This window comes from Melanostigma gelatinosum (assembly GCF_949748355.1).
Source record: "Melanostigma gelatinosum genome assembly, chromosome: 6".
Lineage (NCBI taxonomy): Eukaryota > Metazoa > Chordata > Actinopteri > Perciformes > Zoarcidae > Melanostigma > Melanostigma gelatinosum.
In genome coordinates, this window is record NC_136639.1 from 1,891,772 (window position 1) to 1,917,064 (window position 25,293).

General features: G+C 45.9%; 2 protein-coding genes across 2 annotated transcripts in view; one reads left to right on the forward strand and one right to left on the reverse strand.

Moving 5' to 3' along the window:
- Positions 1-415: 415 nt before the first annotated feature.
- Positions 416-13,894, forward strand: gramd2b (GRAM domain containing 2B; the record flags this gene model as incomplete). Its single annotated transcript, XM_079270713.1, has 14 exons — positions 416-492; positions 4,756-4,875; positions 5,498-5,585; positions 6,743-6,812; positions 7,945-8,048; positions 8,332-8,427; positions 8,528-8,599; positions 9,289-9,378; positions 9,696-9,792; positions 9,970-10,176; positions 10,640-10,715; positions 12,020-12,124; positions 12,491-12,572; positions 13,853-13,894. 14 exons carry the CDS (start codon positions 416-418, stop codon positions 13,892-13,894), a joined length of 1,326 nt encoding a protein of 441 aa, XP_079126839.1.
- Positions 13,895-22,386: 8,492 nt separating this feature from the next.
- The window catches only part of LOC306778975 (uncharacterized protein), a 42,933-nt gene continuing 40,026 nt past the window's right edge, over positions 22,387-25,293 (reverse strand). The window contains exons 20-22 of the mRNA XM_079270714.1: positions 25,070-25,243; positions 24,128-24,174; positions 22,387-23,988 (exon numbers count right to left, since the gene is read on the reverse strand). Coding sequence (XP_079126840.1) covers positions 23,387-23,988; positions 24,128-24,174; positions 25,070-25,243 — 823 coding nt within the window. The 3' untranslated portion in view covers positions 22,387-23,386. The remainder of the gene's footprint in view (positions 23,989-24,127; positions 24,175-25,069; positions 25,244-25,293) is intronic.

Below are 25,293 nucleotides of genomic sequence, written 5' to 3' on the forward strand. Positions count from 1 at the left end.
TCATATAGAGGATCATGACTACACTGAGACTGGTTCAGATAGAGGATCAGGACTACACTGAGACTGGTTCAGGACCAGGTAAAAGTTGCTTATAGTAAGTACAGTACTTAATAAGTCAGTAACTGTTAGTTACATTCCACCTGACATGTAAAGAAATGTCTTTCAGTGAAAGTAGAACACTGATAAGAGACTCTGGGCGACAGGAGGAGGACGAGGAGGACGAGGGTTCAGTGAAACATCTCCAGTCTCAAACCAAACAGAGACACTGTACAGACAGTAATGTTGTGTTTGTTTTGCAGGGCCGAGGAGGCGTGGCCTGCAGGACATATTTGAGGACAGACACACACAGACGGAATAATCCACAAGAAAGTAAGATGTCCTGCTGACTGCTCAGTGAGGCTCAAGTGATCCTGTGATGGAGAACTACAGCGTCGACGACTTCTTTCAATTTAAAGGGAAGAGCACGATGTCCAAACCCACTCACACTCACCGGTGAGAAATCATGTGTTATTCTTGGTAAGATAGTATTCTGAGGAGTCCGTAGAAAAACCTCCCTAAAAGTGAAAGTCTCCAGCTCGGATGTTCAGTTTTGTTGAAAATGTTTCTTTATTTCTGTCCGTGCTAACTACTTCTTCTTCTGGTGTTTTTTCTGTCTATGCTAAATACTTCTTCTGTTTTTTTCCTGCATATTAAATTTGAAAAAGTGATCTTGGTGTCACGATTGGTGTCAGAAACCTTTGTGTTGCACGCAGCAGATGTTCCTCTCTGAATCCAGAGTGTTGTATGTTGCGTTTTTGACCGAATCTTGATGAAAACATTGGTTCTGTGAGCTCTGCTCCAGCACACTACAACACAACACAGGATTTAAGATTAGTAACGCTTTTTGGTACAAATTGCTACCCGACCTAAACTTGTTTAGCAACTTAAAAATAGTAACATCAGACCATGTTACGCCTCTTTTTAAACGGCAGGAGTGAAAAACAGTCGTATTTGTTGTGTTATGGTTTGAGAATGATGAAGACGTTGCTGATCCTTTTAGTCCAAAGTTTAGTGACTACTTTCTGATGAATGTCTGTGTTTCCATTTGGGTCTAAAGACCTGCAGACTGACGAGGTTTACATTCAGCAGAAAGCGTCTGCAGGATTCCTTACAGGACGAGAAACATCTGTCCTGTTAGAGAAAGCGTCTGCAGGATTCCTTACAGGACAAGAAACATCTGTCCTGTTAGAGAAAGCGTCTGCAGGAGTCCTTACAGGACTAGAAACATCTGTCCTGTTAGAGAAAGCGTCTGCAGGAGCCCTTACAGGACGAGAAACATCTGTCCTGTTAGAGAAAGCGTCTGCAGGAGTCCTTACAGGACTAGAAACATCTGTCCTGTTAGAGAAAGCGTCTGCAGGAGTCCTTACAGGACTAGAAACATCTGTCCTGTTGGAGAAAGCGTCTGCAGGAGCCCTTACAGGACGAGAAACATCTGTCCTGTTAGAGAAAGCGTCTGCAGGAGTCCTTACAGGACTAGAAACATCTGTCCTGTTAGAGAAAGTGTCTGCAGGAGTCCTTACAGAACTAGAAACATCTGTCCTGTTAGAGAAAGCGTCTGCAGGAGTCCTTACAGGACTAGAAACATCTGTCCTGTTAGAGAAAGCGTCTGCAGGAGCCCTTACAGGACGAGAAACATCTGTCCTGTTAGAGAAAGCGTCTGCAGGAGTCCTTACAGGACTAGAAACATCTGTCCTGTTAGAGAAAGTGTCTGCAGGAGTCCTTACAGAACTAGAAACATCTGTCCTGTTAGAGAAAGCGTCTGCAGGAGTCCTTACAGGACTAGAAACATCTGTCCTGTTAGAGAAAGCGTCTGCAGGAGTCCTTACAGGACTAGAAACATCTGTCCTGTTAGAGAAAGCGTCTGCAGGATTCCTTACAGGACGAGAAACATCTGTCCTGTCAGAGACGTGGGTCCCAAATTTCTTCTCTCAGGGTTTCCTTCTGCAAATACAAATATTTGATGAATACTGTCTGGTATTAAAGGGGGAACTCCAGGGACGTATTATTGTATTTCTATTCACAACCTGAGGGACAGATGTTGAAATGGTCCACGTGTAGACGGTGGAGTTGGCAGAATGTGAGCTGCGGTTCACTCGTCTGTGTTTGTGTTTCAAAGGTCCGTGTTGACTCTCCACCTCACGCAGGACGCTCTGTTTACTCTGATCACTGTGTCTCAATACCAACCAGAGTACATCAGTCAACAGCTCAGTTCAATCATCCAGCACTGAATGTTGGAGTATTCATGTGTATTCATTGTACTTTAAGGAATCATATAATATGAACGCCAAGAGAGTAATGAGAGGCATTAGTACTTTGTTAGAATTTGGAGACAGATCGATAGTCTGCATCAATAATTATAATACGATAATCTGAAATGTGCCATTTTATTTTTGTGCATTTTAAGTATATTTTAATAAAGATCCTGCAGAAAGTCACCTGTTGTTTTTACACAACATGCATGTTAATTAGTGAGCTTCGTGGGCGGTGAATTCTTTCAAGTCTTTATGCTAAGCTAGGCTAACCACTCTGACTGATTTCCCAAAATGTTGCACTGTCCCTTTAAGGTTTGGACTTACAGGCCTGCAAATGTATCATGACAACGAGAGGCCTCACAAGGATAGCTGTGTAATTGTGTGTGTGTTTATGCACAAGCTGGGCTGTGTGTGTGTGTGTGTGAGATGTAAGTGTGCGTCTGTGCATCCTAAAGGGACAGAGAGACAACGAGATTGATGTATAATCACTGAGAGAGAAACTTTGTGTTGTTGACTGTCTTTGTGGCCCACTGATATCAGTCAGCTAAGAACACACACACACACACACACACACACACACACACACACACACACACACACACACACACACACACACACACACACACACACACACACACACACACACACACACACACACACACACACACACACACACACACACACACACACACACACACACACACACAAATAGCTGTGTCATCAATCCTCATTCAGGCTGAATCTACACTAAATGTTTTCAGACACGTGTTCACACAGTAAAAAGTATTTATTCAGTGAATAAAGCTTTGAACGTAATCTGACAGAAGTTCCACTGAACGTATGCAGTAAATGATCAGAAGCTGAGGTTACATGTGTGGATGAAATGACGAAGAGAAACTGGGGTCACTGTGCGCTCGTCAATTGATAATATGACGAGCAACAATCTTATAAAAGTACAAAGAACTATCAACACCTGTGAAGCCTCGTCTTAAAGAACACACTAAATACAATACCCCTTAATTACTTTCCTTTATATTGTGCTTTGTGACACATTTTCCAAAATAAAATAGTTTTATTTAGACAAGGGAAACTTGATGTATTGTAAAGTTGTAGAGAGTATTTATAAATGTACGATATCTGATGCTGAATGGAGTCTGGTGGTGACTCTCTGACTCTCTCACCAACGTCATGCACATCGTCTGCACATCCTTCACTGTGAAGTGATGCAGCAGGTGTTCTCTGGCTTCTCTACACATTCTACATTTCATAAATGTTTTATCAACAAAGCAAACCGATCACATTTCATCCTGTTAGTGCAGCCGGGAGAAGTAGAGGAGGAAGAAGAGAAGGAAGTTTAGTTCTGTGTAAACTGAGCCAGAGAGACTCGTGGGAGATCGCTGTGTTCCCGCTGACACCAGATATGTTCTGATTGTTCCGATTGTTCCGATTGTCACGACTTTAATGTCAATAGAGAAGAAAATACTGAAAAAACAAGAATTCGAAGAGAACAGCAACGTGGAAGAGAGCAGAAAATGAAACGTTACTCTCCAAACAAAGCTGGGTCAAATGTCACCGATCAAAGGTTTAAATGGTGTCACACACACACACACACACACACACACACACACACCGTCCTGCCGTCTGATTGGCTGTGACCAGGTGAGGGAGCGGAGCAGCGGGGGTCAGTCCACCGCTCAGCTCTCAGGCTGGTCGGTGGTGATGTCAGAGACGCGTGTGAAGCAGCAGGAAGCGTGACAGACACCAGCGAGTGTGTGGCTGCAGACAGGACAGAGGAGATGAGTACAGCCAAACACTGGAGGTACTGGTACGCGTAGTTGGTGTGTTTGTAGTATTTGCATGCTGGTCTGAGCACAGTAGCAGCAGCACTGGTGTTTCTATAAGTGCTGAAGCAGCAACTCTATTTGTAAAACTGCTTTTTCTTCGTCACACATGACTTTAAATGAGACATATTGGTATTTTGAGCTGAATGTGAGACGTCACGCCGGCTCAGACGTGTTTGATGTGTGTGTGTCTTGTAACTGCACTCTCGATATTAACAGGAGGGTTGTCGTGTATTATTGACGTCTTATGGCTGCTCTGCTGTCTCTACATTAACGGTGTTAACTGTTGCTGCTGTGTTGTGTTCTTGCACGGCTTCCTGTGGTTGGCTGTTACTGCTGCTTCCTGTCCTGCTGTTGTTGGTCCTGGATGTTAAACAGCCTCACTGGCTCTCTTACAGACATGCTGATTAAATGTTGTCTTTATAAATGAATAAATGAAATGCAATGATTGGATTTCTTTGAACCCTCAAATATTACTGTCAGACTCAAACACGCAGTGTCAGTGCGATATCACTGACCAGTTGTGAACCTTGCTGCTGCGTGTGCAGCATGCGCGTGTCCTCTGTGCATCGCTGGTCCTTTCTGGTTCAGCTCTCTGAATGTAGTTCTCTTGCCGTCTGTAGTTCCGATGCAGGAAACATGGAGGAGCGTGAGAGCAGCGCGCGGCCGGTCAGAGAGCCTCTGCAGGCCGTCGATCCGGAGCCGCACGAGCCGTCGGGCCGGAGGAAGCCGGCGCTCGTCAGGTCTGTAACGGAACAACGTCATTCATGGAACCAAGTACTTCTTCTTACCAATTTGAGGTTGTCCTTTTGAGTATTTCCATTTTATGGCACTTTGTACATGAAAACGCTTCACACACAGCATGTCAACCAATGAAACGCACAGACCATCGTGACGTCACCCAGTGGTTTGTGAACTGATGTTTCAAGCTTCGACGTCTTTATTTTATCACGAGCGTATTTCATTTTATAAGCTTATATTTTATAGCGATACTGTATAAATATGAGAGAGAGAATATCTTTCTGTATTTTCTAATTTCATAGCTTTTTAGTTTTGCGTTCGTTTCATTTCTACACCCGTTGAGTTTCTTGCGTGTCCTCCGGTGTTGCCGCCTGCAGCTTTCTGGAGAAGTGATCATCCGAACGACGTGTTCTCAGCATCACACCTGCCAAGTGCGACGTTGATCGAATGAAGGTTGTCTTGAAAATGAAAGGACAGACAGAAGCTCCGTCGTTAAAACCTCGCTGATCTTACGTGGTGAATGAATGGTGTCGTATGAAGACATCAGAGTACAGAGGTGCACTGAGAAGCAGCGTGTCATAGGCAGTGATATAATGTATGACATCATTTCCTGTCCGTCTGCAGATCAAAGACCTTCGATCACTCTCTGCTGACTCAGGTCCAGACGGACCCGGACTCCAAGATAGAGAGGAAGAAGTCTCACTACAGCCAGGTGAGCTACATGTCTCACCACACCTGCACACATCACTGACGTCATGTATGATGGAACGTATTCACCACGGGTGCACAAGTCACGTTCTGCTACGCACATCGGTTGTTGGGTCACAGTTCGGTTCGTTTTTCGGCATAATAAGAAAATGCAAAAAATTAAAGTTTTTTGTTCATTTATTTTGAAAATGATTAACAGTTGTTCATTGGCAATAAGTCTTCCTTTAACAGTTCAGGCACCACACACACACACACACACACACACACACACACACACACACACACACACACACACACACACACACACACACACACACACACACACACACACACACACACACACACACACACACACACACACACACACACACACACACACACACACACACACACGGCCGTAGTTATCGTGATGTCACTCAGTATGAAGCCTCGAGTTCTTGAGTCGCCATCTTGGCTTTTTCGCAATCAACGAACGGAAATGACCATATTTGGACTCTGGTAGCAGCAGAGACCTGTCAATCACTGTAGCCCCGCCCTAAAGCATCCCCTGCTTTATGGTGTGTGTGACTCTAAATTGACCATAATGTACTAAATGAACATCATGCTGTATTGAAGAAGACTTGGAACTAGAGATTGAGACATAAACTCATGTTTATAATGTTTACTGAGGGAATAAATCAAGAGAGAAGTAGAGTCATTTTCTATAGACTTCTATACAACCAGAGGAGTCGCCCCCTGGTGGACACTAGAGAGAATGCAGCTTTAAGGCACTTTAGCGTCGGCTTTACTCGGCAAATTCATGGGCTGCTGCCTGACATGTTGTCAATAACAGAGAAATAAATATCCAAAATAAATAAATGTCTGTAATGTAGATGTAAAGGGTTTCTGATTCTGACATCCAGGTTGTTTTTCTTTCGTTCCGACAATTGACACTTTCGACACAGTTTCGTCGAAAATTGAATAAATAAAAATGAACTTCTTCATGGTTACTTTATAATGCCACAAAATATCAAACTGAACAATCAACAGCTTTCAAAAGCCCATATCTGAAGTCTCAGTAGTTTCTACAGCGTGTGCAATACAATCAATACTCACATTGTGCTAGCGTCACTCTGCATTATGTATCAGGTGTGTGTGTGTGTGTGTGTGTGTGCGTTTCAGCTTTCAAAGAGCAACTGCCAGTACCATAAAATATTCAAGGAGATCAGCAAAGAGGAACAGCTCACACAGAGTAAGTCATGAACGATCACAACTCTTCTGCTGCCCTTGAATCCTGGATGAGGGATGAGATGAGACAGCTGTTAGTCCACACGAAGAGAAGATGTGAAGGACGGGTTCACCGGCTTAAAGACACACTCGCATGGATGCGACTGCTCCTCCTGCACAGAGAGATCCCTTCCTCAAGTCATTGTAGTGCGATGATCGTGGGCGGACTAAGAGACAAACAGACTTTAGACTTCTTTAGGCTGCTTTAGTTGTGTCTTTGAAGTCGTTACACATTTCTCTGTGGTTTTGTGTCCATTTGTGGATCTCTGTAATTTCTATCTGTAAATTCTGGTCATTGTGCGTCTCTTTGAAGTTGCTTTGTGACTCCGTCAAGTCATTTTTGTCACCGGGCATGACGGTGGACTCAAACGCAGACCAGAAGTAGAGTGAAGTGGGAATTTAATGAACACTTAAATCAGAAACTGAACACTTACAAGAACACACGGGGAATCCAGGGACGAGACACGAGACGAGGGGGCAAACCCAGCAGGACGAAGCAGGACAGGACAGGACAGGACAGGACAGGCAGCCGTGGGAACCCGGGAACAGGACGAGACAACCGGGCGGGTAGAACACAAACAATGACCTGGCAGTGAGTGAGGGGAGGCAGGGGTTTAAATAGAGGCTAGAACAGGTGAGGAGAGTTGTGCTGATGAGGGAGAGCTTGATTGGTGATCAGGGCAGGTGAAGGGAGTTAGACTGGTGCTGAGGGAGTGGCTGACAGGTAGAGGGAGGAGCTACAGAAAGAAACACACAGAACACACAAGGCAAAGCCTGATCGTGACAATTGTGTCTTTTTGTAGTTGTTTTGGGCATCTGTGCTCTCATTTTGAGTAGTTTTGAGTATGTTTTAGTCTCATTGAAGACATCTTGTGTCTCTCTGTAGTTGTCTTGTGTCTCTCTGTGGTTGTTTTGCCCCCACAGAACGACTAAAGAAGCTCTATAAAGGGATCTCTCTCAGTCAGCATGGAGAGGAGGAATACTTTCAGTGTCTGAAAACTATTTGAGTACATGTGTACAGTATTGTTTTAAAACTCTATAGAGCCGTTGTATTCATGTCCCCATCAGTAGGGTGATGCTATTCACCTGTTTGTCAGGTTACACCTGTGCTCTGCAGAAAGACATCCTCTACCAGGGACGGATGTTTGTCTCTGACCACTGGATCGGCTTCCACTCCAAGGTGTTTGGAAAAGACACGAAGGTACCGTAACCTGGGACGGAGGTCACTGTTCCCTCTTTCATCTCAAACATACCGTTGGTTTGTTTGCGTCTGCAACATTTCTGTACACAAAGTGGCAAACGTTTGATTTAATGAGCGATGTTTGGCCTAAATGATGAACATTCACCTGGTGAAGCTTCACGGACAACGGACTCTTATCCAAACATAAGAGTCCGTTCTCTATTTGGGAGAGTGATTCTAACAGTAGGTTCTTAAAGTCGTCCCTGCAGCCTCATCTGTTCATCCTGGTGTCTGTCCGTCCCAGATCGCCATCCCAGTGATGTCCGTCACGCACATCAAGAAGACCAAAACCGCCATCCTGCTGCCCAACGCCCTGGTGATCGCCACCGCTAACGACAGGGTGAGGACCCGTGAGCGCATCGGCATCTTCTGTCTGCTTTCAACCACAAAGACTTGAAACAAGAACAACCTGGAGAACCTCTGTGTTCTCTTTGTTGCAGTACGTCTTCGTGTCCTTCATGTCCAGAGACAACACCTACAAGTTCTTGATGTCCGTCTGTCTTCATCTGGAGGTAGGACAGTCGTTGGTCACTTGTTACCGAGTAGAAATCCTTAAAAATGCACATTTCTGAATATGTTCACAGCGTTGTTGATCCTACAATGAAAGTCTTTCACCTTTTCTGTCTCATCAAACGCACACACATCAACTCAGAGACACGTGGTGACGCAGTTAAAAGCTACTCAGCTTTCCTCCGTTTCTTAAATGTTTAAGTTTTTGTCTCGTTTTTGTTTTCGGTGTCTTCTTTAAGTGTTGGAGCTGAGTCACGAACCACCAACACTTGTCTCTAAAAGCCCATTTAGAGACATTGTATGTTACCGGGGTCTGTAAAGATGAATTAACTTAAACTGGATGAAAGAATTGAACCCTTAAAATCCAGGAATGTGATTGATGCTGATAGCTTTTAGCTTCTTAAATTATTTTGTCTTTTTGTATGTTTCTGAGATGAATGAATGGAAATCTGTTGTTGAAGAAGCTCTACGGTCACGCCGACATGTGAAGACTAATTATTTGTGGAGTTTTATCCCAAAAGGAGAAACTGTGGCGAGAATCTGTCATTTTCTTACAGATTGCTCACGTGAACGTAAAGCGTATTGTTTGTGGTATTTCTTCCATGTCGGCATTAAAACAGAAAGAAACGCTGCACATCTGATCTGATGAATACTTTTGAATAATCACAAGGATTGAACGTCTCATGTTCAGGAGAAGAGTCCGTGCAGCAGCCCCGTCCCGTCCTCGGCTGCCAACGGCTTCACAAGTCAGAGGTCTCCTCTGCCGCCTCGCTGCCCTCTGGTAGGTCAACAAACCCACTGCACCACGGCGGGGAGGCTCATAGGAGCTGTTTGTTGTTGTATGCAAACAAAATGCTTGATTTATGGAGAAATGTATCTCAAAATATGGACATAAAACAGCAGGAAGACGTTTCAGCTCTTCAGAAAGACGAAAGAAAGAAGAGGTCTGTGAGTTGTATCTTTCTTCACAGCTTTGTATTTGGCGGGTGTTTTAGTTTGAAACGCTAACAGACGTGTGTCTCGTCAGTGTCTTCCTCTCTGACTTCCTGTTCTCTTCAGATAACGAGCGACCGGTCAAACTGCTCGTGTGTCCTGCAGAGCTTTCCCGCTGATTTCTGTGAGCTGGACGTCGCCGTGAGACAGAGGAGGCAGGAGATGGAGGAGAGCAGCAGCTCGGACTCCGACAAGATAGCAGGTACCGCCGACCCGCCAACCAATCAGCTGCAGCGTCGCACATCACATGATGAGCTCGTCATGACAACAGCTTTTTACTGAAGGAGCAACGTTTGTATTTCAGCAGCAGAACCTTTGCTGCTGGAAGTTCATCTTTATTTCCTTCCTCCTCTTCACTCAGCTTCCTGTCTCTCTGCAGAGTTTCCTGTTCCTCCGTTTCTGGATGCGTTGAAGCACACGAGCAGTGCAGCTCCGCCCGAACATCCAGACCTTCAGCACAAAGTGAAGAACCAGAACCAGCACCAGAACCAGCACCAGAACCAGAACCAGCACCAGAACCAGCACCAGAACCAGCACCAGCACCAGCAGAGCTCAGACAACAAGCAGCAGGACAAACACCACGCTGGTACGACTGTCTGTAATCCTCCAGCGTTATTAAAAACCTTCTTTAGTTTAGTGATGCTACACTGGACTGATGACACCTCATTTAGAACATTACAGTTTGAGCACAAAGAACACGTCACACTTCATCAAGTTTGTTTTAACTGGTTTTGTTTGTTGCCAGGAAGTAAATTAGTACATTTGTTCACTCTTGAATTCCACCAGATCCCCGAATTTCAATTAATTTGACTTGAAGAACAGTTTGTTTCTGATATCCTTCATTATTTATGTCCTTGTGGATCTATTTCTAGTACTATGCATAATGAGTGCACTGCACTGTTAAACGTGGTAAGAAATGAACGTTAATATTAAGGTGAAAAAAGTACACAATGCCATCAAATTCAACTTTGTGACAAATTGGTGCCTTAAACCTCAGATCAAGGAAAGATGTTCGTGAGTTTAACGCGGCGGTTCTTCTCTGTCTGCAGGATCAGAGCTGGTGATCAACGGCCGGACTCTGAGACCAGATTCTCTCAGCACTCTGCTGTTTGTCTACCTGTTACTGTGAGTTCATTCATCCATTCATGCATCCATTCACCCATTCATCCATTCATCCATTCATCCATTCATGCATTCATGCATCCAGTCAGCCATTCATTCGTCCATTCATCCATTCATGCATCCATTCATGCATCCAGTCATCCATTCATTCGTCCATTCATCCATTCATCCATTCATCCATTCATGCATCCATTCATGCATCCATTCATGCATCCATTCATCCATTCATCCATTCATGCATCCATTCATCCATTCATGCATCCATTCATCCATTCATCCATTCATGCATCCATTCATGCATCCATTCACCCATTCATGCATCCATTCATCCATCCATTCATGCATCATCCATCCATCCACCCATCCACCCATTCATCCATTCATCCATTCATTCATCCATTCATCCCTCCATTCATCCATTCATGCATCCATTCATCCATTTATGCATCCATTCATCCATCCATGCATCATTCATGCATCCATTCATGCATCCATTCATCCATTCATGCATCCATTCATCCATTCATGTGTGTGTGCGTGTGTGCGTGTGTGTGTGTGTCTGTGTGTGTGTCTGTGTGTGTGTGTGTGTGTGTCTGTGTGTGTGCGTGCGTGTGTGTGTCTGTGTGTGTGCGTGTGTGTGTGTCTGTGTGTGTGTCTGTGTGTGTGTGTGCGTGTGTCTGTGTGTGTGTGTGTGTCTGTGTGTGTGTGTGTCTGTGTGTGTGCGTGCGTGTGTGTGTCTGTGTGTGTGCGTGCGTGTGTGTGTGTGTCTGTGTGTGTGTCTGTGTGTGTGCGTGTGTCTGTGTGTGTGTCTGTGTGTGTGCGTGCGTGTGTGTGTCTGTGTGTGTGCGTGCGTGTGTGTGTGTGTGTCTGTGTGTGTGCGTGCGTGTGTGTGTCTGTGTGTGTGCGTGTGTGTGTGTCTGTGTGTGTGTCTGTGTGTGTGTGTGCGTGTGTCTGTGTGTGTGTGTGTGTCTGTGTGTGTGTGTGTGTGTGTCTGTGTGTGTGCGTGCGTGTGTGTGTCTGTGTGTGTGCGTGCGTGTGTGTGTGTGTGTCTGTGTGTGTGTCTGTGTGTGTGCGTGTGTCTGTGTGTGTGTGTGTGTGTGTCTGTGTGTGTGCGTGCGTGTGTGTGTCTGTGTGTGTGCGTGCGTGTGTGTGTGTGTGTGTGTCTGTGTGTGTGTCTGTGTGTGTGCGTGTGTCTGTGTGTGCGTGTGTGTGTGTGTGTGTGTCTGTGTGTGTGTGTGTGTGTGTGTGTGTTTATGTGTGTGTGTGTGTGTGTGTGTGTGTGTGTGTGTGTGTGTGTGGGGTCTCAGAGTGTGTGTTCTGCTCTTGTCTTCTTGTTACTTGGCTCTTAAGATCATCTCATTGGAGGAGAGGCTGACGACGCTCGGCTCCATCACCGACTTCACCCACCAGGAGTGAGTCACAGCCCGGCGGAGACAGAGAAGTTAAAAACAACTTTTACTGAGAAATATGATTATTCATACGTTTTATTCAACCTGTTCAGACTTTCATATCGAAACCACTTTAGAAGTCGATTCAAACTTCGGTCTCCAAGGCTGACGGTATTGTCCCAGAGAGAGACTGAAGAGTCACAGCAGCAGGAACACATTCATAGTGAGCCTGTGTAGATGAAACTAAAATGTGATTATGAACCATATCCTGTGAATAAGAAATGAACGAAGTCACCGTGACGTCACCCATTGGTCTGCGGACTGCAGCTTTGAGATTTTGCTCTTTTTCAGCATTTAGAAATGAGCTTTGTTTGTCTTTTTGTTCCCCAGACACGACGTTGTGACGAGGAGCGACGTGAACACGGAGCTCTTCTCTGAACTGCTGACCATCAACCTGATGAAGCTGGAGAAGGTCCGTCCGTCCGTCCGTCCGTCCGTCCTTACGTCCGTCCGTCCGTCCGTCCGTCCTTACGTCCGTCCGTCCGTCCGTCCGCCCGTCCGTCCGTCCGTCCGTCCGTCCGTCCTTACGTCCGTCCTTACGTCCGTCCGTCCGTCCGTCCTTACGTCTGTCCTTACGGCCGTCCTTACGTCTGTCCTTACGTCCGTCCGTCCGTCCGTCCGTCCGTCCTTACGTCTGTCCGTCCGTGTCTCCGAGGTTTAATTCAAGCAAAAAGGCTTTTCAATCAGTTCACAAAGATTTCTATCAAATATTCAGCTGCCAAAATCCATTCATTGTCTGTTACCACAGAAATGACAGTTGTTTGACAGAACACCATGATGTCAGAGTATCCGTTAGTCGCCTTGATGACCTCGTCTCCTCGGATCGAACAGGACGCTGGTGCTCAGGATGTTTCTCTTCCATCGTGAGGAGCAGAAACAGAACGTAACCGGACGCTCGGCGGCGCGAATCAAACATTCATAGTCAGCGATCCGTCGGCCTGTAAGCAGAGCTCGTCATTAACGTTTCAGGCCGACGCTCGTCTCCTGTAGACGAGTCCGGCTCCAGATCCTCAACCTGCTGCAAATATTACAGTTTACAGAGCAGGCGCCTGGTCAAGCGCAGGTAAAGGTAAACGCATCAGTGAGAATGGGCAGCAGCAGGTGAGACGGGCTGTTGTAGACTCTCAGGGAGTGATGTGGGAACGAGGAACAGGTGAGCAGGTGGATGTGAGAGTCTGGTCAGAAAGTCTGAGGCCCTCCGGTGTACTCATCCACTTTTATTTTAGTCAAGAAATAGTCCCCCTAAAACCACAAGTTGTCTTTGAACAGAGACATGCTAACAGTTTCCCCCTGCTGCCAGTCTTTATGCTAAGCTAGGCTATTTGCCTCCCATCTCCAGTGCTGCACATTAAACCAGATTACAGGAACTTTAAAAACATACAGTATCGAAATATATCACAGAATGTGCATGTGGGCATTTTTATTATTATTGCTCATTATTACTACGTTATTACTTTTTATTTCTTATTTTATTTTGCTCTAATTTAACTTTTTTACTGTTTCACCACGATCAATTTTCTTAACTTTCTTAACTTAATTTGATGTGCATTTTCTTCTCGTTCTCGTCTTCTCAATCATTTGTAAAGCATTGAATTGCTTATGATTTGTTTTAAAGGTGACATGTGAACAACACTTGATTGCTTGATGTCAGACAGCAGCAGTAACGTTCACGCACCACGTCTGTCCTTTCAGGTGCAGAAGAACCTGCAGAGACTGCTGGACGACGCTGCCTGAATGTACTGCGACCAGTAGAACGTGCCGCTCACAGTTCTGTAAAGATACTGTAAATATGTCCTTTATTGTGGGAGAGGTTATGGACCGAGATGTATTGATGCATGAACACAAAGGGCTTGAAAGTGATGCGCACAAACAAACCGTTAAAGAGCGCAGCGTTTCACCTGTAGCCACACCCCCAGCAGTGATGTCACAGCGTACTGACACGCCCCGAGGTACACTTCTACATCACTGTCAGCAAAATCAAAAACAAAAATACCAAACTCTCTGGTATCATTTTAAACACAACAGTATTACAATAGTACTGCATCTGATGTACATGTAGTAGAAACAGCAGTATTTTGAAGGCTCTGACATCAGGTGATCTCTAAGAAGGCAGTAACGCTACTTTATATTTTCTGCTCATGTCGCTGTATTTACTTCTCAACGAGTGAAGGTTTTTTTGACCTCGGCTGTTTTGCGGAGCATCCTTGACCGCACCATGGTCAGAAAGCGGATTCATTAAATTCACTTTCATGATTAGTGTTTCCACCACATTGTTACTGACAGTGAATGACATGTGAGAAGGTTTATTCAAATGACTGTTCATTATCTTTACGTGTTTGACAATCACCAGACAGTCCCAGCAGCCTGTACGGCCGCCTCCCACCGTGTCGTTCTTTATTCGACCAGCGGATGGCGCAGGAATGTAATTCTAAAAGTCACACAGCAGCTTTAAAACTTGTTGTTCGCAGACTGTTAGAGATGTGAACGACTGTTTACTCTGTAAATATAGAAATCATACACACATTCAATGGTGTGGTTGTATTTTCCTCTGTCTGGGAATAAAGTTCTATTTTTCTTGTATTGTTTCAGCATTATTTTTATTTTCTGAACTAATATATATATATATATATATATACACACATCACTCCAAGTACTCGGAGTGATGTGTGGTAGCTTTAGGGCGGACGATGACGTCATACTGCACATACTAAACTTCACTTTAAATCCCTTTGTGTTCAGCTGACTGAAGACAAACATCAAGTATTTCTGTAACTTCTTCTCGCGAGACTGAACTCAAACGTGACTTTGGTTCCTTCACGAGGAAAGAAGGAGCGACACGCCCACTGAAGACTTTGTGACGTGTTGCTCTGTTCTTCTTCACTGGTCCTCTGAAGTCCACTTTAACGAGTTTCTGCTGGACCTGAAGGACGTGAAGGACCAAAGAGTCCTCCGAGAGTCCCTCAGTGAGAAGAGTCGCTCACTAACCTTTAGAAGCAGAGAAGAAGAAGCTGCGACACCACGAGCTCCAGAAGTGAAACTAAAGGAAACAGGAAGGGAGGGGCCGTCACGCAAGGAGAGAGGAAACGAGGGGTACATCCCAAGTCTCTTAATTGCATCCCCGTTTCCCTCACTTGCGTCCTTTCCTTGCGTCTTAGTCCCTCCCACCAGGGATGCATGGAGGAAACCATGCGAGGAGAGAGGACCAAGGAAATATGTTTTAAGAGACACGAGACGTCCTTTCCTCAGTTGCGTCACGTGAAGCGACGTCTGTTTCTGATGACGGTGCTGATGATCACATCTGGATCAGTCTGTCCCTGCAGGAGGTGGTGGAGAGGGTGGTCCTGGTCCATGGAGCCGGCCTTCTTAACCAGTTCATTAAGTCTGTTGGTGTCTCCGGCTCCAATGCTGCTCCCCCAGCAGACTACAGAAGTACAGTGCACTGACCACAACAGACTGTAGAACATCTCCAACATCCTGCTGCACACGTTGAAGGATCCAAGTTTCCTCAAGAAGAAGAGTTGACTCCTCCCCTTCTTGTACACAGCGTTGATGTTGTTCTTCCAGTTCAGTCTGCTGTCGATGGAGACACCAGGTACTTGTCCTCCTCCACCATGTCCACATCCTCTCCCAGAACTCTCAGCGGTTGTGGAGCCGTCGTCTTCCTCCTGAAGTCGACCACCATCTCTCTGGTCTTGGTCACGTTCAGACGCAGGTGATTTCTACCGGCCCACTCCACAAAGTCCTCCACTACTGCCCTGTACTCCTCCTCCCGTCCGTCCCTTACACACCCGACCGCTGCAGAGTCATCAGAGAACTTCTGCAGATGCATGACCCAGAGTTGTCCTGGAAGTCAGTGGTGTACAAGGTGAACAGGAAGGGAGACAGAACAGTTCCCTGTGGGGCTCCAGTATCACTGACCACCCCATCAGACAGCACACGGCCCAGTGGGACAAACTGTGGTCTGCTGTGAGGTAGTCAGTGATCCAGGAGACGGTGGACGCGTTCACCCCCACCACCCGCAGCTTCTCACTCAGCAGCACTGGTTGGATGGTGTTGAATGCACTGAAGTCAAAGAAAGTGATTCTCACAGAGCCACCGGTCCATCCAGGTGAGACTGAGTTCGTTGCAGCAGGTAGATGATGGCGTCGTCCTCTCCCACATGAGGCTGGTATGTAAACTGCAGAGGGTCCAGTGAGGATCTCACCTGCGGACGGAGGTGGGCCAAGACCAGCCTCTCCAGCACCTTCATCACATGAGATGTGAGGGCAACTAAAGAACACAGTAGTCATCACTGTAGCCTGTTACCTCTCTAACAAACTGCATTGAGTATTTATACACAGTCTGTGGTATTTATACACAGTCTGTGGTATTTATACTGTGTTCTGTGTCCTGTTAATAAGCGTAGGACCGATTTCTACCGGCAGAATGCGTTTGTCATATTTATGAACTATTTGCCTCTGTATTTATATAAATTCAGATTGTGATGTCGATATTAAATAACTCTGAATATGATTATTGTTTCTCTTAAATGATAAAACTCAAACACTCAGGAATGATCCGCCTCACGTGACTGAATGAAATGATGATCAATGATGTAAAAAGCTCTCTGACTTTAATCATATTCATAATAAAGTTATTGAGGGAAACATCAGATCATGAAAACACAAATCTTTCTAATAAATGTAGAAAGTTGTTTGTGGTCCTTTTGTTGTTCCGACTACAATGAACATTTATTTAAACCAGATGTTGAATCATAAATATAAAGCTAGAGTTTAATCTGTGATCCGTCTTCACTGTTTACATGTTGAACAAAATCTCATCAGTCCGATCGGCTGCACCGTCCAATCACATGACAGATGAACAATGAGGGGGCGTGTCTTCTGTTAAAACACTTCCTGGTGTCAAGAAGAGTTGAGCCCAACAGAGCTGCCTCGAAAACATGCATACACGATCAGGGGAAGGTCAGGATATAAAAAGCATATACTCAGAAATCAATAGTTAAAGTGTAATCGAAAGATAAAGTGTATGATCGTTACATAACAAATGTTTAATACATAGAGTGATTTAACAAATGTAAACCTGATAATAATAATAAGTGTATCTGAGTATAGTGCAGTCTGAGTGTAGAAAGTACGGAGAAAGAGGAAGTAAGCAGGGTGTTTGCTTCAAGGGATGGGGAAATAATGATGGTTGAGAAGAAAAGACACAAAGCACAATAATGATGAAGGATGAGATCAATAATCATTTTATAAGCAAATGTGTACTAAGTAGAGTGATTTAACAATTGTAATAAGTGTTTAACAAATGTCCTGTGTAACCGGAGCTGCGATAAAAGTGTTTTGTCAGGATGACTTGGCAGAAAATAGGAAAAGACTGTCGCAAGAGATGAGTCATAGAGGCATGATACAGGATGAAGCCTGGACATGTCCGGACATGTTCGAACCCAACACCCTTTCCAGAGGGTGGGGGGATGAGATCATGTATTGAACAGGAGGGGGCTGACAGCCCAAATGATGGATAAAAGAAGTGACTTGCAAACGGCAAAGGGGGAATTCACGATGGGACGCCGACCGAGCCATCCATGGAGAAACACTGGACCTCGTTCGACAGCCGCGTCCGAGGACTTCGTCTCTGTTCACGGAAAGAAGACCGCCATTCGTGGACAAAAATTGAAAGACGGAGAATCACCTCTCCCCCTGCTCGCCTTTACCAACTGGACAACGGAGAAGACGCAGCAGCCCTAGAAAGACTTTGTACTGAGTTTTGTGGACTGTTGGCCGAACTTCGCTGCGAGAGCAGGAGGACCGAGGGTCCGGCCGGACCTTCGCTCCTAACAACTCCAAAATAACCTTTTCATCGCACCATTGAACATCCAGCTCCAACCGAGCCGTCTCGGCAACTAAAACTAATGAGTATAACCTGAGAAGAAAATTAACGTAACGAATCAAGTGTAGTGACATTTTATGTGAGCTGTAGCTTTAACCCTTGCAAACTAACTAAAATATAACCTGCAATAAATATCTAATCTGCATTTAAAGTAAATTTCTCAAGTGCATTCATTTGCTCAAGTAGTAAAAAGTTCCTCGTGGCAGTAAAAAGTTAAAGCCATTGTATGTCTAACAACTGAGTTCTGAAAGGTTATCCTAGAGACCGAATCCACTTAACAACCCCTTACGGTTTTAGCAAGAAGTAATCCTAGCCGTTAAAACCTAACCTGGCATTTACCAAGAGCACGGATCCATAAGAGGGAAGCTGCCATAACCGACGCGACTGGTAGGAGCGCCCGGGGTCAGGGTGGCCCCTCGACCGAGTGCACTCAGACCGGAGGAAGCAGGGTAGACGTCGGGAGTAACAGCAGTTAGAAGAGCCAGGCGAGTTCCCTCGCAAGAACACCAGCTCGACAATCTTTTAATAGAGAGCTGAGTCAGTAAGTAGCCCCGTATCGGGCCAGAAGTACCCCAGGATCTAACACGTGGCGCCCATAACGTGGGGCTCGACGGAAAAGGAGTACGTTGAGTCCAAAAGAAGAACCCCGGCAGCCAAGAGAGGCTGTCGTTCGTGTACGAAAAGACCTGAGGTGAGGCGTTGGGTAGAAAGTAAAGCTGCCCAAGCCACGAAGAAGTCCGATGGCGAGACATCCACGCATCGAAGCTGTGTGTGGTATTTACAAGCCAGCACAGGAGAAGCCGCAGGCGACGGGGAGCATCGACCAGACTCGCCCGACCTGTAGAGGGGCCAGAGCCTGATCCCATCCCTTCCTCAACGCGCGACGAGAGGCTTTGGGAGGAAGGCGACTCGAGACAACAAAGACAAAGACAAAGTCTATGATGCAAGTGCAGCAGAACGGACCAGATGTTCCAGGGACCGGCCGGCAGACGGAGGCGACCCAGCGGGACGAGCCAGTGGCCCTGATGAAGGAATCACCACCGGACGGCAGCGAGGACCCGATGGCGACGGAGGCAGCCCGCAGACGGCGACGACTCAGCAGGACGTGCCAGCGACATCGACCCAGGACCCGGCAGCAGACGGCAGCGAGGACCAGGAGGAGGACGGCGCTGGAGCACGCAGAGCGGCATCGGGAGGGCCGACGCTGGATAAAGACGACAGAGGCAACGTCCAACATCAGGTCATCCTGTACGGAAGAGGATGGACCACCTGGGACGCTGCCATCCAACAACACCTAACCAACCTACATCAAGAAGAAAGTAGGGCGTCGGTTAAAGGAGAAGTAGAACAGCAGTGCAAAGAGAAGGGTGAAAAGAGCTAGAGTCATAACTGATAGTTATTACTGTGCTCAGGCCCTTAACGAAGACCTGTCCATATGGGAGGAAAATGGGTTTGAGAGCGCTAAAAGTAAAAAAGTGGCTCATCAAGACCTATGGAGAAGAATAGCCGAATTACGGCTAAGCATGGAGCTCGAAGTGGTGCACCAGAAGGCCCACACGCGAGAAGAAATTCACTGGCAAGGAAACGAAGAAGTGGATCGTTTCGTCCAGATGACACAAATTGTCTTTGTTGGGATCGAGAAGTGGGAAGAATTGCCCAAAGGAAGGGTAGTCCCAGAAGAGAGCGTGGAGGAGGTGGTGCAGGCAGTGCATGGCACACTAGGATATGCAGGCACCGTTCCAACGCAAAGGGAACTGGAAAAGCAGCGACTCTGGATTCCTGAAAAAGAAGTCCGCAGAATCCTAAAAAAAAAAACTGTGAGTTGTGTGGTCGATACAACGCAGGAAGGAGAGGACAAAGGGAGGGGAGGACTCACCATTAAGAAAAGAGGAATCCAAGGAGTAGGGCAGCTGAAGCCAGTTCCGCATTAGGAGAAAACCAGGAACTCAAGAATGGCCACCAACATACAAGATTTACCACCCTACGTCAGAGTGGCCAATGTCAAAGGGGTGGTTACCAAGAGAAGGAGCACTACGGGGCTCTGGGCAGGAAGAGCCCTGAGGAAGTTGGGTTATGCAAGAAGTGATTTCTCTCCGGAGAAAAAAGAAGTGTTGCAATGGAGAGAAATTAAGAATGACTGTGTGGTCTGCCTGCTGCCGACCACCCTAGCCGTTGCATGGCAGGGACCCGGAGACCAGAAACCACTCCGGGTCACAGGAAAAAGAAAAGAGTTTAACCGCATGCGCCATAAACCGGTGAAGGTTATGGATGCATGCATATGCGGTACATGCCGTATGGAGAATTAACAAGGTTAACCTTCATCACCTAGTGGTGATCGACAGCTGGGAGCAGGCATCAGGACCGTCTTCACCAGAGGACGACGTGCTCGTCATCACTGACCTGGCCGACGAAACCTTCCTGTGAGATTCCTACTAGCTAAGGCGAGGCAGCCTGTGACCTCAAGAAGGGGATGTCAAGAAGAGTTGAGCCCAACAGAGCTGCCTCGAAAACATGCATACACGATCAGGGGAAGGTCAGGATATAAAAAGCATATACTCAGAAATCAATAGTTAAAGTGTAATCGAAAGATAAAGTGTATGATCGTTACATAACAAATGTTTAATACATAGAGTGATTTAACAAATGTAAACCTGATAATAATAATAAGTGTATCTGAGTATAGTGCAGTCTGAGTGTAGAAAGTACGGAGAAAGAGGAAGTAAGCAGGGTGTTTGCTTCAAGGGATGGGGAAATAATGATGGTTGAGAAGAAAAGACACAAAGCACAATAATGATGAAGGATGAGATCAATAATCATTTTATAAGCAAATGTGTACTAAGTAGAGTGATTTAACAATTGTAATAAGTGTTTAACAAATGTCCTGTGTAACCGGAGCTGCGATAAAAGTGTTTTGTCAGGATGACTTGGCAGAAAATAGGAAAAGACTGTCGCAAGAGATGAGTCATAGAGGCATGATACAGGATGAAGCCTGGACATGTCCGGACATGTTCGAACCCAACACCCTTTCCAGAGGGTGGGGGGATGAGATCATGTATTGAACAGGAGGGGGCTGACAGCCCAAATGATGGATAAAAGAAGTGACTTGCAAACGGCAAAGGGGGAATTCACGATGGGACGCCGACCGAGCCATCCATGGAGAAACACTGGACCTCGTTCGACAGCCGCGTCCGAGGACTTCGTCTCTGTTCACGGAAAGAAGACCGCCATTCGTGGACAAAAATTGAAAGACGGAGAATCACCTCTCCCCCTGCTCGCCTTTACCAACTGGACAACGGAGAAGACGCAGCAGCCCTAGAAAGACTTTGTACTGAGTTTTGTGGACTGTTGGCCGAACTTCGCTGCGAGAGCAGGAGGACCGAGGGTCCGGCCGGACCTTCGCTCCTAACAACTCCAAAATAACCTTTTCATCGCACCATTGAACATCCAGCTCCAACCGAGCCGTCTCGGCAACTAAAACTAATGAGTATAACCTGAGAAGAAAATTAACGTAACGAATCAAGTGTAGTGACATTTTATGTGAGCTGTAGCTTTAACCCTTGCAAACTAACTAAAATATAACCTGCAATAAATATCTAATCTGCATTTAAAGTAAATTTCTCAAGTGCATTCATTTGCTCAAGTAGTAAAAAGTTCCTCGTGGCAGTAAAAAGTTAAAGCCATTGTATGTCTAACAACTGAGTTCTGAAAGGTTATCCTAGAGACCGAATCCACTTAACAACCCCTTACGGTTTTAGCAAGAAGTAATCCTAGCCGTTAAAACCTAACCTGGCATTTACCAAGAGCACGGATCCATAAGAGGGAAGCTGCCATAACCGACGCGACTGGTAGGAGCGCCCGGGGTCAGGGTGGCCCCTCGACCGAGTGCACTCAGACCGGAGGAAGCAGGGTAGACGTCGGGAGTAACGGCAGTTAGAAGAGCCAGGCGAGTTCCCTCGCAAGAACACCAGCTCGACAATCTTTTAATAGAGAGCTGAGTCAGTAAGTAGCCCCGTATCGGGCCAGAAGTACCCCAGGATCTAACACTGGGTACATCCCAAGTCTCTTATCTGTCATTTCCTCGATCCTCGCTTGAACCGGAAGTTGTTCTGCGCCGCCATATTGACGGCCGTCTTTCATCTCTTATTTCTGCTCTGAGGAGAGAGGAGAGAGGAGAGAGGAGGGATCTCTGAGGAGACATGAGCGAGGACGCACGCGAAGAGACTTCCAGGAAGTGTTTTAACAGAAGACACGCCCCCTCATTGTTCATCAGTCATGTGATATTCATATTGGAGACTACGCAGACTCCCTCAGAGACCAGCAACACTGCACTTTGGTTGGAATGTACAAAATACAAACCAGTTTTATTTGGTTTGTACGATAAAAACATTAAAGGTTACACAAACAGATGATGTGAAAAGTAAATAAAATAAAAGATAAAATGTCAAAAAGCTCAAAGGTTCAGATCAGCAATAAGCCTCGTCACACATCACACATGAACACATGAATGAAGATCAGTGAAACATGATCATCATTAAATGAACACATGATCAGTAAGAATACAAACCAAAGAATGAAAAGTTACATCGTGACACATTCTGCATTATAATATATCTTCATTGAATAAACAGCTGAGCTGGTTCTTGATCAGTAGTTTGGTTCAAACTTCTTTTGTCTCTTTTGATTTGTTTCTATGAGTTTCATCAAACTAGCACACAGTCAGTGATGAATGAAGTCAAAGTGAACAATACCACGTGAAGAACCAAGCTGCATTCAACTGATCCTTCATGTGAGACAGTGTTCTGGTGGATTTGGACGTTTCTGCTTTGACGTGATGTTTATGTGCTTTATTATCTAGAATCGTCCAAAACTTTGATTTCTTTTGATCTCAACGTCACTTCTCAGAGTTTGTTCATTTGTTACACGATGATCAAAGAAGATGAATTTAGTTTGTTCAAATCAAAACAACTCTTCACAACTTGTGCTTCTTGTTCCACAGATGCTGCATTTGATCCAGAAAGACTCTTGTTTGACATTCGGAGGTTTTTCTGAACGCAAACAAATGTTTCGAGACAACAAAGTTCAGTTTTCTACACAAAGTCAAAGATGTTTCACAGCTTCTCTCAGACAACACATCATTCCAGGTCATTACATGGACCTCGCTCAGCTCTTTCACACATCCATCTGCAACACCACAAGTCCCAGAGAGCTCTCAACCCCCCAGAGTCCAGACCAGCTCAGGTACCCCTCACCTGCTCCAACTGCATCTACAACCACTGAGAGATCAGGTTGGTACCAACTCACACCAGCTGTGTGTGATCCTGTACACACTGAAACATCTGGTCAGCAGAGAGAAGGTTCCTCTGCAGGAGGAGACTCTCCCTCCTCCAGAGAACACAGAGTCACTGAGGGACCAGAACTGGACCAGAACCCAAAGCCAAAGCCAAACCCGAAGCCAGGATAAAGAGGTTCAGTGAATGTGGTGTTGAAGGTGTGGAGGTGGATCAGTGTGTCAGAGGAGACTCTGTAGAAGGACAGAGAGCCAGCAGGACAGTCCACATACACTGCTACTCTACCAGAGGAGGAGGAGGAGGAGGAGGAGGTGATGGGTGTTCTTGTCTTATTGTGATAGACAGAGTAACGACCACAATCACACAACAGACTCCAGGACTGATCATTCTCTCCAAACACACAGTCATCACGCTCTCCTTTCCTGCTGATTCCTCTGTAACTCACTGATATATGAACTCCTTCTCTCCACTCGACCTCCCAGTAACAGCGACCAGTCAGACCAGTTCTACACAGCAGCTGAGGATAGAAGTCAAACCTGTCTGGATGATCAGGATATGACTGAACCTCTCTCACATATGTCACCTTCCTGTTGTTGTCAGACAGTTTGAGTTCTCTGTTCACTGTGTTTGTGTCGAGTGTGAGTTCACAGGAATCTGATGGAGAGAACAAGACACAACACAGCTGCAGTTATTAATCGATCATGTGTTTGATGATGACATCAGAGATGTGAATGAGTGATGTCACAGTTTGAAGATGCTTTGTTTCCATGAATCAAACTCAAAGCACACTTACACTTCCTCAGACCTGGTCTGGACCATCGGACTCCAGCAGGCTCCACCCTGAAAGGAGGAGGGGGGTCAGAGCAGCATGGAGACATGGACATTACATCGCTCTCACACACAGAGCTTTGTTATTCATCTTCACATGAGCACTTATTGTTCATCAGCTCATACTCTGTGACTTCACTGGAGCTTCTTCTGATTGCAGAAAATATTACAGTTCAAGTCCGTCTGCAGCCACAGAGCACTGCCTGTGTCCCCCTAGAACTCTGGTCCAGTCCTCAATAAACCTCTTTGGGCTCTGACACACCACGTCCACAACCAGCTGCTGGTTCTTCACTGAGCGTCTGTGGCCGACTGTCACCTGTACTTTCAACAAGTCGACTCTTCTCAGCCAGGGAACTGGCTCTCAGTGCAAAACAAACCAAACCAGGTAAAGCTGAACTCCTTCAGAACAGCAAAACATTCCTGTTGTGATGATTCATCGAGACGCTTTAAACAGATTGTTTCTGTCTGTTTGTCTTTTCACAATAATGTCTGGACTAAAGGGCAACACACACGAGCATCAGAACATCAACTGTTGTTTGATATGAGCCCACAAACCTGCAGCGTGACGACGTTGACTCATGTCAACCCACCATGATGCCGTCAGCGTGTCAGGATGCACCACTGTCCTCTTTACTAACGTTCAACCAAGACACCGCTCCAGAACAACAACAGTTTCATCACCTTCCCTCCCTGTTGGGCTCATCCTGGCTACTGTTCCCTGATACTTCTGTCTGTGTTGATGGTCTGATGTGGGACACAAACAGTCTGATGAGTCTCTGGTAGTTTGAGGTCAGCTTGGTGTATCAGGGTCATATTAACCAGGCTGACAGTGTGACAGAGAACAAGTCTCCAGCTCGACCTCCTCCATCAGACTGAGTGTCTGTGGCTGCAGCAGGCCTCTTCATACCTGAGAGTTTCCAGTCTCCAGTGAGGATCCTTCTGTCCATCAGACAGCATCTTCACTCCTGAGTCTCCTGGATGATTGTAGCTCAGGTCCAGCTCTCTCAGATGGGAGGGGTTGGAGCTCAGAGCTGAGACCAGAGAAGCACAGCCTTCCTCTGTGATCAGACAGCCTGACAGGCTGCAAACACACAAAACAACACACATGTCACATGATCTGAGGGAACTGTG